The 16,474-nt window shown below is 29.4% G+C and overlaps 1 protein-coding gene across 1 annotated transcript; it reads right to left on the minus strand.

The window, feature by feature from the left end:
• Window positions 1–1,037: 1,037 nt before the first annotated feature.
• On the minus strand, window positions 1,038–12,396 carry LOC119682616 (putative uncharacterized protein DDB_G0282133). Its single transcript, XM_038096103.1, has 13 exons — window positions 11,846–12,396; window positions 11,294–11,469; window positions 11,089–11,238; window positions 10,893–11,017; window positions 10,581–10,759; window positions 9,856–10,220; window positions 7,726–7,823; window positions 7,613–7,671; window positions 4,410–7,548; window positions 2,928–3,311; window positions 2,473–2,753; window positions 2,227–2,413; window positions 1,038–1,379 (listed from the first exon to the last, which is right to left on the minus strand). The coding sequence occupies exons 2-13, from the start codon at window positions 11,467–11,469 to the stop codon at window positions 1,117–1,119; spliced, it is 5,406 nt and encodes a 1,801-aa protein (XP_037952031.1). The 5' UTR covers window positions 11,846–12,396; the 3' UTR covers window positions 1,038–1,116.
• Window positions 12,397–16,474: the final 4,078 nt, after the last annotated feature.

Raw genomic sequence — 16,474 nt, forward strand, 5'->3', positions numbered from 1 at the left:
GTTTCTTGGAACCAATTGTTTAATTTTACAGCATTACAGTACTCTAATGAAGGGAACGTATTCGGAGGTTTTTGTTGTCTTGATGTTGAGTTGAAGTGCAATAAATTTGAAAATAATTTATTTATTTGCGAGTTAACTTTAAAATTTAAATTAATTTTAAAGTTAGCTAAGAATAAGGAACTGGACTACTATATCTTTCGCGTTGTGTTTATATTCATATTAAGAATTATATTTAATTTTTTATTTAATATGGCTTTGGCTAGGTGTAGTTTTATTATATTGTAGTCGCTATTCTTGATTGCGTTTAAAAGGCTGGAGTCGTCGGTTGAGTTGTTATAGCAGCTTATGAGATGCCTCATGGTTAAAATATATCCACAGTTGAGGCATGTTATTTGTACATTCTTTTTGAGCAAGTAGATGTTAGGTTAGAATGAGAACGTAAGATGTGACTCTAAAAAGGGTAAGATGTGATCAGACATAACTATAAACATTAGAGTAGTAGTATTTCACTTTTTCAGTTATTTTGAATTGATATAAAGGCTGAACCGAAAAAAATAAAAGCTTATAGATTAGTTTTTAATTTTGTATAGTAGTCTATGGAACTATCGCAGACGTTTCTCACTTCAAATCGCTATTGTAACATAATGAAATCGAGTCATTTTTAAAATATATAAAACATGATAACATGAATAAAGAATATGTTTGGTTAGTTAATTAAAACAAACCCTGTTACTTCCAGTTTGCGCTATTTTTGCCAAGGGATACTCTGTATTTTGATTTTAAATAACAAAAACTTTATGTACTTTATACACGTTTTAATTAATGTATTTTAACATAATAAGGAAGTTATTAAGTTATGATACAAATATTTTATTACAAAGTTAACGAATCTTTTTTTATATATTACATTATTATAAATGTAGGGGTTTCATTAAAAAAAAGTTATGCATATTCAAAATAACATAAATCTAACATATTATTAATTTGCAATATAATAACTTATATATATACATTAAAAAATATATACTATTATATCAAGTTTTTAAACTTTTACTTCTCTATCATACTATTAGTTACATAAAATAAACAATTCTAAAACCAGATATTTGGCATTGTTCATATTGCATTGGTTTTATTTTCGTCAATTTCCTTTTCATCTAATGGTCCTGTAATACTAATAGAACTCAAATTTTGTATAAAATTATCCATATAGTGCTCGTCAGGTAGTTTCGTAATCTTTTGCCAGTTAGAATTAATTTCATTTAAATGATTAAGATCACTGTCTTTGCACTGAAATGATTCTCTCTGTATGTGTTCTCTAAAAGACTCATCAGTATTGTTGAAATTAATGATATGGTTTTTTGATGATACTAAGGTATCTGAAAAGATATATATGTATATTAGCAAGCAATAATGTAAAGAAATATATTATCTTTGTTTATTGGTATTTCTTTGAATCTTAATACTTATTTTACGCATATATTGGATACGTTACTTCCAGCAAAATCAAATAAAAAAAAATGTTGCACAAACCACCTCTAAGTCGGCTATTATTTTTTTACAAGATATAGCTGCCAAAATTCAAACCTGGTGTTTTGTTTTATGTTTATGCATATCATTTAAGCCCATTATTTTATTATTATGTTGAGGATAGTGAAGTCAGTGCACTTGAGCATTTTTACTCTCTATTAACTGCGAGGTTTCTTCATAACCCCTCTCTACGCATTGACTGGAATATTGTTTATCATTTCATCAGACTAAGCAATAATTGACCTCGGATCTGTATACCTCCGCGAGGAGCCTGTAACCATTCTGAGATTCGATAACGCGGTGTTGGTAAGCCTATCAGTTTTTGTTATTATATATCAGTTATTATCAGTTATTATATATTTTTTGATCAGATCAATCTTGAGGTTCCTGAGGATGTCATTCTGGGTTTGTGCCATTTCTAGCTGGCGAATAGTAGTGTTTGAGGCATTGCTAAAAAGGTATTTAAGAGAAGTATAAACCTTAAGTACAATAAACCAGATTTGCATTTTGGTTTTGGTAGCTAAATCCCGTGTAAAAAAACGGTAGCGTAATTGATGAGAAGTTTGTGCGGCGTTCTTATTCCTGTCGTAAGCAAAGAATTTTCATAAAGTTAAGAAGTGCGTGGACTCAAATTTTTTTTAGATATATATTTCCTTTATAGTGTTCACTTACAATTGTCTATAGAATATATATTACCTTTTTCAGTACTGCAAAAATTGGTTTGTGAGTTAGTTGAAAACTCCGATTTGTGTTTATCAAGCTGAAGTAAATTATTTTCCACTTTCAATCGATTTGTATTAACTGGTGTTATTTCAACTTGATTTTCAATAGGCATAAAAAAACTGCATTTGGAGTTGAAATCGTTTAATGAATGTATAGAAACCTATTATTTTAAAATATATTTAGTTTTTATTGCATTTATAAAATATTAACTTAACGTACCTCACTATTAAGATTATGTTCAGGAATTGAATTTGTCAAGTAATGTATATTATCAGAATTATGAACTCCACCGCTAGAAAAGTTTTTAACACAGGACTCAAGTTCTGAACGTTGCAGTAAGGGCAATTTATTGTCGGACCCACGTTTTGTTGAATATGAAGTTTTGAAATTACTTGTATTAGTGCAAGATGATTGATTTTTCAATGCATCTACCGAAAATGCATTCAAACCACTATAATAATTGGATTGCTCGTACTTTTCTTGCAGCGAAATTTGACTGTCTAAATAAATTTATATGAATTTATATTATATAAAAAATAATCATTCTCAATTTAAAGCAGATTAAAAGTATTCAACTTTAATTTTAATCAATATAAATACTTTTCCATCGTTGTGTACTTTTAATCTTAATTTATATGAGACAATAAGAATAGTGTTTTTTTCCGAATATTTACTTGTTAATAATTTTTGTTTTTCATGCAAATTGTTATTTGCTAAGGGCTTCATTGAAGAACATGTAATTGTTACAGTTTTGCGTTTTTTTCTATTTTCACATTCGTTTTTACTCATGGAACTTGGATAGTAAGAATAAGATGGCTTATTCATGCAATTATTAACCGTAGAAATATTTTGATTTAATCTGGAATGCTCCACTTCCTTGGGAGTATAATAATTAATGTTGTTAAATTGATTTAATCCTCCAACAGCCAACCCACTTGTAACTGCTTGATGCAATGCTGGATTACGAATAGTAAACATGCCATTTTCGTTTTTAAATATTGCTGCTGGCTGATCAAATGGCAAAGATGATACCAATGGTATATCGCTTAATGCTGTATCTATACACAGAAAATAAAAAAAAAATATATTAATATGTTTAATTTAATATGTAGCTTTAATCAAAGATAATTTTCAATTATTAACCAACTTAGAGAATTTTTATATATTGAATGGTTTTATAAGTTCTGATTGTGTTTTTTCAAATGCATACTATTTTATATACCTAAGTTATTTAAAATTTTTTAAAAAAATGTATGACAAATCTATAAAACTATGCTGTTATAAGATTATTTGGAATAATACTCAAATATAAAACTAGACGAAACGAAACTTATTTCATATAGCCATTTATAAGGACGATTTTAATAAGAAATGTTTTTGGATTCAGCTAGTATATTTTTGTATGAAATAAGTTATATTATATATAAACAATAATAAAGTCTAATAAGATTACAAAATAACGAATGTTATCTACAAAATATGAGACTTTATCATTTAAAATTCTTAAAGAGGTTTTCGAAAAGTAGTGAACTACAACAACAAAAATTCTTTTTAATATTATTTTAATTAATTGAATTTTTGGCTGGCCATACAGCTATTTCGATTATTGCCAAATACACTTCATCAATGGTCTTGGAAATAATTCTTGTTTTTAATTAATTAATTAATTTAATTATTCGTAAATAAACATACATTTCTTTGAGAGTGCAAGTACCAGAAATCGAACTCGTGCCCTGGCAAACTTGAAGCTCAAAGTTAGCGCTTCTTAACGAACTGATCCAAAGCCGTACTTGACTTTTATGTTCGCATATTTTTCTGAAATTTTGGTACTTTGCTGTGAAATTTTTATTAACAAATTAACTTACTGTGTTTATATTAGAACGAAATCATAAACCAGCTGTAGATTTTTAAAACTCCTTAAATAATTATAATCAAATTTTTTAATGTAATTAAAAATAGATCTCTAAAAGGTTTCATATTTACAGTCAGTAAATATTCGATTTTATATAAAAATATATTTGATCTTAATAAAAAGATTAAATTTAATTTTTCCCTGATTTATTGGCACAATTTAGTATTGAATTTAATGTTCAGTTATCAACTTAGTTCAACTTCTACTAGGTCTAAAAATAGAAAAAAAAAATAAATTAAAATACCTTGAATTAGTTCCGTTTTTTGTGGAAGCGAGTCTACATGGCCAGCTTGGAACATCGGATTACGTAAAGTTATTGTTTTTGATTGCTCAACGGAATTCGGTTTAATAAGATGTTTACGTTTTTTTTTTGTTTTTTTCTTTTTAATGGTATCAATCTCATCTGTTATTGTTTTTTCAGTTATTAATTTAGATCTATTTTCTTTTGAATTGGTTGAATTGGTTTCTACCATTATAACATTGCTTTCGTTCGTTATTGGCGCTGAAGCAAAACCAATATAATTATGGTTTAGGAAACATGAAGATTTCAGTTGAGATGTGATAATTTTCGGTTCGACGTATTTATATGAATTTAGAGCGTTTTGTTGCAGTAAAGGTTTTGTAATATTATTTATAGATTCAGATTTTTGACGTAATTCTTCGCTTTTAATAGGATCCACTTTTGTTAGTGTAATACCAGGCGGTAAAGAGAGATCCTCTACTTGAACACCTTGATTTAATTGGTCCATAATGCTAACATTTGTTAGGGAAACTTTATTTTTAGTTGAATTGTAAAAGTAATTGTTATCAATTTGTAAATTACACAGTCGCTCTGTTAAATTTATATCATTAAATTGATCTTGTTTTTGTTCTTCAATTTCAGTACTTGGTTGGTTCTTATTAGATGAGTATGGACAATTGTAATTGTCATTATATTCAAAATTTAATTTTTGTTTTTCATTTTCTTCACTTATTAAAATATTACTTTGTTGTTTATCTATTAGTAAAACATTTCTACTTGTTGATGTATTCTTTTTCTGTTTAGAATTTTGAATATTCGAGGAATTGCTAACTGTTTTTTTATTCTTTTTGTTTTTTGTATTTGTACAACATTGGGAGTTACTGGTATAAAGTTTGTTGGAAGAGTTAGAATTAGTTATATCATTTTGAGTTAAAGAATTAGGCGGTTTTAAAACTGACTTCTTTTGTTGGTAATGTTCCCTTTTTTTTGAAGTAATTTGATTTCTAGTTACATTTTTGTTCTTTTTTATGCTTTTTTCTTTATAATTTTCTCCATCGGAGTTATCACACGAAGATGCAGAAGTTTCATTTGCTGAGCTATAATTAAAGTTTAATGATTTGAACGGATTATTGTCAAATTTGCCGTCATCAATTGTACTAGATTTTGATTGTATTTTTTTTATTTTATTTTTGGTTAATGAACTTCCTTCTGTACAACTACTTGACTTCTGAATTTGCGATTTTACCACATTTTGTGGAGAAATTGATGTATTGGTGTCGTTTATAGATAATTTTGTTTTTTGTTTTCCATTTTTAATTATATTTAATCCTATTTGTTGTTCTTCGGTTAAGACAGTCCTTTTACTTATATTTGAATTTTGTTTTGGTGTGATAACTTTTTTACGTTTATTAGTATCATTACTTGGCAGAGATGTTTGTAATTGATTAGATAAGGATTTTGAATCAACCATAGTTTTCAAAGCATTCGTTTTATCTGAATTCGAGATTACTGTAATAGGTTTTATTAAATTTGATTTAGAAATATTATCAATAGAACATTTATCTTTTTGGATCGATCGCTGGCATCGTTGATTGCCTTTATTTTTTGAAGTTTTATTTAAATTATTATTTTGCATAAGTAGGGCATCTGAGCGTGATTGTTCACTCAAATTGTTTGGAAACTGTGTTTTTGATTTTTTTATAGAACTGTAGGAATATAATTTATCAGAATTTTGATTTTCTGTTATGGGTTGCAAACTTATAGATTGAACAATTTGACCATTAACAAAAGTGTAGAGCAAGCGGTCTTTATCTGGTGTTGTACCCTTGGCAGTAACTGTTACTTGTGGCTCAGGAACATTGGGTAAATTGATTCTACGAATGGTTACAATACCTTGAGATGATTCACTGTTTATACTTTCATTAGAATTACTTGATAATGAGAAATTTATATTTGATCTACCATTATGTATTACAGACGGTTGATGTAGTTTATTTGAGCTCGTTGAACTTTCAACACCATGGCGAGACTTCGACTCATTTGAAACTAGATTGCACCTTTGTGCACTTATATTTGATTGATTTAATGGTGGTGGTTGTAATGTAGGATTTTTGCATTGAGTTAAATTCGATTGAGTAAGTACCGCTTCATTATTCCGTTCACCTGAATTGTTCATTTTACTCATTCTTTCAAGCTGTTGTTCTTTGGTGGGAAGGTAAGAAAATTTGAAGTCAGAATTTGTTTGTTTAACAGTTGCGATTAATTCTAGGATTTGTGTTTCTATGCTGGCTTTAGATCGCTGCAATTTTTTAATATTAATTTCAATATTACTTTTTTTCTTTTTGTCATGGTTCTTTACACTTTTCATAGACTTCAGAACATGTTTATTTGTAAATTCTTTAAAATATATTTCCAAAAATTGATGGCGCAATTTTTGAAGTTCAACAATTTGTTTTTCTGCTTCTTTTCTTTGCTTTTGCTTTACTTTTTTTGCTGCTTTTTTTGGATTTGATGGTTTTGGTTGTTGCTTATTTTGACTTTTATTGTGAGAACCTTCTATAAAATATAGAGTTTTATCGACCCACTTTTTTACAACTTCTGGCTCGTTTGTTAATTTATCACAATTTTTCGAAACATTGTCAAAATGATCAGTATTCTTTGAAGAATTTATATTTGTATTAAGTTTTTCTTCTGTCTGAATTTTATTATAAGTACATATAGAACGAAGAATTTTTTTTTTAGGAACATCGTTTTCTTTATTTAGAAATGGAACTGATTTATCAGAGTTTAGTGACAAATTGTTAAGCTTTTTGTATATACTGCTGTCTGCACACAATTGTTCGTTTGCGATGATATCGATATTTACATTGTCAATACTACGTTCAAAATTTAATTTATTTTTATTAAATTTTAATTGTGGTTCAATAGCCGATAATTTCGAGTCAAAGCAATAAGATTTCTCTTCTTCATTTACCAATTTATATTCGTTTAAAGAAGCAGAATCTAATACTGATATTGAATTTGTTAAAGGCATTTGTTGCTGCCGTTGTGTAGAATTTTGCTCATTATCTATTTTTTTTATTTTTTGTATTTTTCTTCGTAATCTATCACGGGTTTCGATCACTCGAGAATGCATACAATCCTTTTACCAAAATCATTAGAACAGTTTATTTTACAAATTTTTTTTTTATTTTCATTCTACTTACCTTTTTTGAGTCTTTTTTCTTCGCGTGATTTTCACAACAATGGTCTTCTACATGACAAACTAAAAAAAAAATTTAATTAAAAATAATTAAATAATATATAATATTATACATACATTTTTGTAATGGTTCTTTGTCGCACTTGTTGGATTCATCGGAATCCATAATTGATTTAAGAGATGAATTTTCATTCTCATTTGAAATGATCGGAGTTCTATATAATATACAAAAAATGTGTGTACAAATAATGTTTGTATGAAATTTAAGTGCTACTATTTTTTATAAATATGTTATATATTAATATATGATATATATAAAATATATAATATATATATATAATATAATATATTAAGTTTGTTGAGAAGTTATAAGAATGTTATTTTGAATAATTTAGAGCAAAGTTAAAAATCCTATCACATTTGTAATTTCAAGAATATCCAATTTCGCGGCGGACATAAATTCAATGAGTAACAGTTCAAAAGTAATTAAATTTTCTGCTTTTGGAAAGGCGGAGTGAATGTGTACAGACAAGGCGGACATAGCAGAGAAGAAACATGCTTCTGCTTTAGCTGGAATGATTGCGTCCTCGATAGTCTCCTCTAACAGTTCCTATTACTACCATTTGTAGACCAGGAAAATTTTACGATTATTTTTCGAATTAGACAAAATATTGTCAATTCATGGAGACTTGGCATACATATTCCATATTTAGAACATAGAATTCATCCAGAGAAACAAAATGAAAGTTGATAAATAAATATAAACAAGATACTGGAGTGAACAACATAAAATATCGCAAATTCTGTAAATCAAGTTCATTTATGCCCGAGAAAGAATTACATGAACACTTGATTCTACTGCTTATATTCAAATATGTAAATGTGGAAGTATTCACACAATAACAACTCTAGTCTTTAAATCAAGTGATTAAACAGTACCAAATTTTCTTTTCAAACTATGGAAAATGTATAATCCGAAAGATTTTCTAGCAACGACTTTTCGCTTTACCTACCTATCAATGTAAAAAAATCGAAATCAGTATAACCAGTTTTGCCCATTATTTTTTTTGTATATAATTTAGTTTTGCTCTACATCATTTTTTATCATTACTTAATTATTATATGATGAAGGATTAAAAGCTTTTGGCAAAAAACATTTAGTATGATTAACAACTGATTAGCAAAATGTCAAAATTAGTTAAATAAATAAATACTTAATTATATGAGGAGTATTCACGAGTTCGAGTAACGCGCTCGGTAACCGAGTGCAAAGCAGCAATAACAAAATTACGTTAGTTAAGACTTTGCTTTTACCAACATTTATGTTGCACTTTTACTATATTTTCAATATCGCCATCTTTCTTATATAAGTTTTCTCCGCAAATGTATTTATACTAAGCATTTTGTATGGGCAGCATTTAAAAATGGATTTGATTGATATTAAATATTTACGCATTTAATTTAAAAACTTAAATTGTTCTTTATATATTTTATATCCGACTACAGGTCACCTCACCTCAAAGCATATTTTCATGTAAGTTTTGATTAATTCAATAATTCATTAAGTGTTTGTAGTTGTTCAAGAATGAATATAGCTTATTTTACTTTATTTATAAATTATTTTCTAATATATTTAAAACTTGTTAAAAAACTAATATATAGTATAATAAAACCTCTTAATTTGTGTTAAATTTTAAATATTAAAAAACGCCTTTTTATCCTATGTAGACTATTTTTTTTTTTCTCAAAATGACAATTTTGCTTTTTTCACTTAACTTCGGCATAATATTGGTATTTATATCAGAATCTCTTTTGTTTTCACAATAATTTTAATGAATATTCATTAAAACGCAGCTGTCACAACTAGGAGTGCTCACGAGTTAGTGTAACTGGCTGCACTTTTTCGAATTTGTGAATAACCCTATTATTTACTTTTTAAAAAAATGTTTAACAATATTTTATGAGCCTTTTTAAATTAATTATAACAAATACAAAAAATGTATTGCATTGTAAGTTTAATTTTAACAAATAAATAATTAAAAGACGGCTTAAAAAAAACAATAAAGAACAAATGTTCTTTATTTTAGAGAAAAATGGGGATACCGTAAGATGAAACATTATTGGTTTAATTGATAATGATGTTAAATATCATACTAATACATATTAATATCATTTTTAATAATCATCTACACTTAATTTATGTATAAAAACAAAATAATATATATACAATATAACATTTTAACTTACTCTTTATGTCGTTCCAGCATACTGTGGTATACTTTACATTTTTCATTACATATATGTGTTTTTAAAAATCCATTCCGCCATTTATTCTTTTTATATAATAATATATTATGAAGAACAAGATCTCTGTCATCAACGTTGAAATTGTACAAAAATTTGTTTTTTGAAAAAGAGGTAATTTCCATAATAACATTAAAAACATATAATATGTCTTTTACGGAGTACTTTCTTCGAGAAACTTTGTGTAATAAAAATTTTTGCAACTCGCTCCACACCTTGACCCAATATTTTCCAAAGTAATTAATTTTTTTGTCAATATTAACCTGTTTCAAAATGAGACATTTATCTTGTAAATCAGTTTCTTCCATCTAAAATGAAAAATTAAGATACCTTGATATTAGTCAAAGAAAAAAACAGAAATTGTCGTAAAGTATATATATTTAAGTCAGCAATATCGGGCCTGTTCCTGATATTACTTACTTGCGCAAGTGCAAGTGAATCGAATTTAAAAAACCGCTATTCCGAAAATGGGAATAGGTCCGTTTAGTCTAACTTCCTTTGTAATATTTTTTATTAAAAATGAAATTAGAAAATGTCTTGCTTGTGGGGTTGTAACATCATTAACGGTAGAAATGATTGTTCTGTTCGATTCAAATGAACGAACAAAACAGCTCTAATATAGTATAGCAATATTGTAATATGTATTAATCAAGAAAATAAATACTTACTTTTATAAAAATATCGAAAACATTTAAAAGCTCATAAACATACTGATAAATAGGTGTACACAGAAAGATTCTCGTTAGTGAACACTGTTCTAAAAATATATCTTCAAATGCTTTAAAATGAGTCCAGATTTTTTTAGATTTACGATGACTGTCGTCGTCCCTGTATTTTTGTATCAAGTCTGCAAAAAAGTATGTTCATGCATTAATTAAATTTAATTAATTAGACTTATAATACAAATTAATATGATTTATTTTATAACCAAAAAATTATATGGAAGATATATAGAAATAAAACTTTTTGAATATACTTACATGAAATTATTTTTTCGGTTGACTTTGAATATAATTTTTTTTCATGAATACCTTCCGCACACGCCTTTATAAAGCATGTAAAAGGACATGATATTTGCATAAATAATGGATTATTTACCACTAACCTATTTAATATAAGACAAATTATAGATTTGGAATCAATATATATAAATTAAAATAATAATATATTACTTACATTATACTAAAAAATAAAAATTCTGCAATATCGGTATTTTTTTCAGTATGTATGTGATCCTTTTTGTTATAAATAAGCCTATAAGATTGCACATCATGTATAACACTATTTGCATTTAGTAGTTCTTGTAACTTGTACGTTATTGACTTTCTATAATTATATATATGTATATTAATATATTAAATTAACCATCTAGAGAGCATACTTAAATTTGTGTTCATTAAATTTTAAAAGCCTATTAAACAATATTAAACCCACATCTGATTCACTGAATTGATCAAACAGAAATCGAATTAATATTTCCCGGTTTTTAACACATACTGCACACTTGCAGAATGTAAACGATTTTTTGATATCATGTTGAGCGCTGATATTAGCCATCTGCAAAAATATAATTTAATCGAATTATATATATTCTTGTCATAAGACTTTAATAATATGTATTAAATGAGGCCTAATGTACAGTAATTTTGTAAGCATTATTTACGATTTTAGGGTCCAAGAAAAATAAAAATTGGGATTTAACCTGGATGTTGGTAATCTTGTATCAGTTTTTGTGCCGTTCCAATATAAATTTGAACGTTTTTTTCTTATTCCAGGGAAGAGTCGATGTAATAGAGTTATTGTTTTATATTTCACACAAAAATTACTGGTGCAAATTTATAAATACATGCATGTGAATATACAAATGTGAAATATCCTTGTCAAATTTTTAAACAAATTATTGAGTAGCGAACATTGATTGTTCCATAATTACCTTTGATATGTATTGAAGGTTCAGCAAAGACGAAGTAAAATTTCTTCAAAAATTCTCTTTATTTGATTTTGAATTATTTTATGTGTAATTTAAATTTCAGAATTATATTTCATCTTCATTTTCACCAAACAACAACCATAATACGCATTTCTCAGTCAAAATATATATATTATAATTTAAATAACTATTTGTTTTTGTAAACAATCAAATAAGTGCTTTCTGAATATAATAAGAACACATTGAAACTTCTGTTAAAGATATATCTCTTTTAGTAGACGGTAACGAGAAAATATCCAACAAGAAACGGTTTTCCATATTTGTAAACAGTAGTATTGCTTTAAAATATTTCTAAATGGTTACAGTATTTTGTTGGTTTGATGCATATGGTTCTTTATATAATTTTGTATAGTCTATTGAGTATTATAAATTTTAACGGATATATCGATAATACATATTATTTGTTACTTAATAGCAAATTTACACATTTTCTTTTCAAATTAAGTGATACTGTGTAAAATTTTTATAATCATATTCACTTTAGCATTCCCATTGGTTTAAAATTTATGTGTTCGATGTCATTTAAGTATTACCATCACAAAATTTTTAAGGTTTTATGTAGCAAAGAACATTGAAATCAGCGAAAAGGAGAGGTGCAAAAACTATGCAATATATATGTGGCGGACATGGCAACAACAGCTAGTTTATAACACGCGAAAAGCATGTCGGCAACATTGTGGCATCACAACCTAAGGATGGTATAAAAACAGAACGCAATAAAGTATCGCTCTCTTTTTACATCCCAACCGGTAACGAGCACGCACACAAAAGTTAAGCTATAGTGGAATTAGCAACCCACAATTGGTGACCCCGATCAACGTAAAAGAAACAAATAAGTCATTTTCACGACTAAATAATTGAAGAGATACAAAAACAAAATTCGTCTTTACGACTGAATAAGTAAAGAGGTACAAAAAACAAAATTTGGCACACAATTTTTTTTTAATTGGAATCGTTGGCGACTTACATCATGAGCATGACAGAAAGCAGTCAGCAAAACTTGGCAGCTCTATCAGCACCTACTCAAGCCGTACAGTGACGGAACGTAGATGGATAGGCGTGCTCAAGCTACCTTCTTTCGTTCATTCTGATCCTGAATTATGGTTTACGCAAATCGACGGGTTACTGCATGTTAATAGAATAACATCAGACGTAACATCAATAACATCAATACTACACGGTTATTACGACACTCGACGCAAATAGTCTTGACCAAATAGAAGATATCGCAAAGAAGCCTTCAGTGTCCGATAAATATACAACATTAAAAGAAGAATTGATCTGGTGCTTTGGTGAGTCAAAGCAAAAGCTACTCATTAAATTGCTGACAAACTTAGAGCTGTCAGACAAACGACCGTCACAATTGCTTTGCCCATCGACGTTAGATGCATTTTGTCTGCATGCGACGCTGGAGATTTAGAAAGCATGGCTGAATTAGCTGACCGTATCATGAACAATATACCAACACCACAATACGATATGACTGCAACTTCAACAACTGGCACTCATTTTAATCAATCGTCATCGCCATTAGTAGCGAGAATACTGATATTAGAGACAGCAGTACAGCAAATTATATGCAGCTTGGGTGAAATAACGACACAATAAAAACCTAGTAGTCGTTGTAGAAGTGCGCACCGTCGTCACAAAAGAAGAGATTGCAGGCAGAGTAATGTTAGAAACAAAGTATGCAGTTACCACACACGATTTGGGTGCAGGGCGTATAAATGCACTCCACCATGTGATTTTAGCAAGGCAGCTGGAAATCACACCTCAACACCAACAGTGGAAAACTAAAAACGTTGTCGCAGATAAGTGCGACATTCGATAACGCACCTCCCAGCCGTTGACGTTCACTTTTCAGCAGAAAGCCAACAAGGTATCTTCTCGTCAATCACGCCATCTGAGCTACATAGCAGAATTCACGATCGAGATCGTACATGTGTCAGGCGACGACAATATAATAACAGACACACTCTCGCGGATCAACTCGATAGCTATACCAGAAACTTTCAGATGATGAAGAGCTTAAACAGTTGTTGTCCACAAGCACGAAATTGCAACCGGAGAAATTGCAGTTGCAATCGAACTGTGATGTCACTACGGAGACATACTGTGAGGTCACTACGTGCCAGTTAAGACAAGGCACCAAATCGTAACATCAAATTACGTGTGGCCATCAATGCGAAAGGACATAAAAACATGGGTTCGAGAGTGTCAAGGTTGTCAGCAATCCAAAGTCACAACAGAATGAAGTCAAGCCGAAAACCGATCAGCGATTCGACTATGTCCACCTGGATTTAATTACATTACCGGAGTGTCAGGGTTATAGGTACGCGTTTACGATGATTAAAAGCTTTAGCCGATAGCCAGAAGTGACACCATTAAAAGAAATGACCGCAGATACAGTAGCTGGGTATCCCGGTTTAGCGCGCCGTTTCAAGCTTTGATTAACCTGTTAGGAACCAAACGAATCCGCACTACGCCTTATCATCCAGCAGCGAATGGCATGGTAGAGACGTTTTATCGAACGCTAAAAGCAGCACTAATGGCAAGACCGAAACATACATGGCTCCAATTACTCCCATCAGTTCTTTTAGGGCTACGAGTATCAGTGAAGGAAGACGTAGGAGCATATGCTGTAGAGATTTATTTATTTATGGTATCAACCTCTGTCTGTCTAGCGAATTCTTCGAACATAATACTCAATCATCTTCGTCAATGCCTTCTAATCAATCAAATTTCCTGAACAAATTTCGTGAATATTTGCGTGAAGTACGACCAATGCCAGCAGCACATCATAGCAACAGGCCGATTTTTATATACAACAAACTCAATAATTACTCACACATTTTCTGCGTACAGATCACATTAGAAAAGCACTAGAACCACCATATACAGGACCGTATAAAGTCTTGAACAAAATTAGTGAACGAGTTTTCACAATTGAAGTAGGTGACAAAAAGTTGAACTTTTCAATCGAAAGATTAAAACCAGTATTCCTGGAGAATACAGATGTTCCAGCAAAACCGGAGTTATTAGAAATTTTGTTACACATTCCTAGGCTAAAGCATAACACGCCACCAGTAAAAGGTAGGAGGAAAAATAAAGAAGACCCGCTTCAATTAAACAACAGTCCATTGCAGTCAGGGTTCGATAAAAACCTCTCTATTCAAAGGGTTGAGACGTGCTGATATAGTTCGAACATTTGTTATGTTTTAAAACATTTTCACTTACTTGTTTTTCGAAAATTAAAAGTAAAGTTGTTAATTGATTATCAATGAAAAAATATATACCTAGTACCCAAAATGCGACAAACGTTATTCATTTTGCATATATTTTCAATAGAATGTCATATGTAAGTATTATTTTACTGTGATTTTGCTGAATTGTTTAATGTAAATTGCATGTAAAATGTGATTAATCTGTTTCGTTTTTTTGATTAAAAATGTTTCCACGAACACCTTAAAATGGTTCAAACATATGATTTGCATTTGCTTTGTTTAGTATGAGTATACAAAATCAAAGTATTATATATTTAGAGGGTTTAGCAAAGAAAGAAAGTACATATATAAAGATTTAGTTAAATTATTGAAATTTGGCTGACCATACAAAGCTGTTTCGAGTATTCCCTAGTACTTATTATCAGTGGCCTTTGGAAATATTCGAAATTGTTTTTAATTAATTTATAGTCCATATATAATTTGCTTGAACTACAAGTGCCAGGATTAGAACTCGTGCCTGTGAAATTAGAAGTGATGACTAATCGTCTTTTTCCACAAGTAGGTTTTTTTTCACTTTTTATTTTTTTAAGTGACACTAACTGAAACACTTGCCGTGATTCAAGTTAGAACGAGCTTATAAACCACAGCTTCATTTGGAAACACAAGTTCAACGAAAGTCAACTTTTGAGGTTGCCTATTTTTATTTTTCAAAGCCATCCGTTTTATAGATACATTTGTTATGCATATTGTTTACTTAACATACTATATGTAAAGCACCTTTTTGTGCTTTCTACAAAGTTATGCAATTTAATTAGTGCAGTTACATAAATGGTGGATAAAATGTAGAGCGAAAACAATTTATTATTTGTTTTCATCGGCAAAAGTCACAGAACGCATCCAGCACAAACTGCAAGTATTTGTCAGTAAAAGTCTCCGTCGTATATTTAAAATTTTCTAGCCACGGTTAATCTCAAACAACAAACTTTTCGCCATATCCAAAAATGTACTAATAGAACTCAAGTTTAAAAACCGGAAGTGGCGTTGGATTGGACACGCTCTCCGGAGAGCCAACACCGCCATTTCGAAAATTACCTTTGAGTGGAACCTCTAAGTTAAGCGTTGATATGGCCGCCCACGAGTTACCTGACTGTGCTCTATCCAAGCTTCATATCGGCAGTTTGGTAATGGAACGAAATTTGGCAAAAGGCAGACAATTATGAAAAATCGTCTCCGCCCTATGCTCTTACTAAGAGTGGTGTCTTTACCCATTGTATTGTAGATAAATACATTTTAAATACACTAAGAAAATAATAATAAATATCTGATCAATCTTGGAGCTACTAATAAG

This window comes from Teleopsis dalmanni, chromosome 2 (assembly GCF_002237135.1).
Source record: "Teleopsis dalmanni isolate 2A chromosome 2, ASM223713v2, whole genome shotgun sequence".
Taxonomy (NCBI): Eukaryota; Metazoa; Arthropoda; class Insecta; order Diptera; family Diopsidae; genus Teleopsis; species Teleopsis dalmanni.

Bases quoted from the DNA above. Each gene is read 5' to 3' on its own strand.
- LOC119682616 (XM_038096103.1), bottom strand. From the start codon at position 11,469: ATGGCTAATATCAGCGCTCAACATGATATCAAAAAATCGTTTACATTC. The intron at 7,672-7,725 runs GTATGTATAATA...TTTTTTTTTTAG, and splicing joins CAAAGAACCATTACAAAAAT to TTTGTCATGTAGAAGACCAT. The intron at 7,549-7,612 runs GTAAGTAGAATG...TTTTGGTAAAAG, and splicing joins AGAAAAAAGACTCAAAAAAG to GATTGTATGCATTCTCGAGT.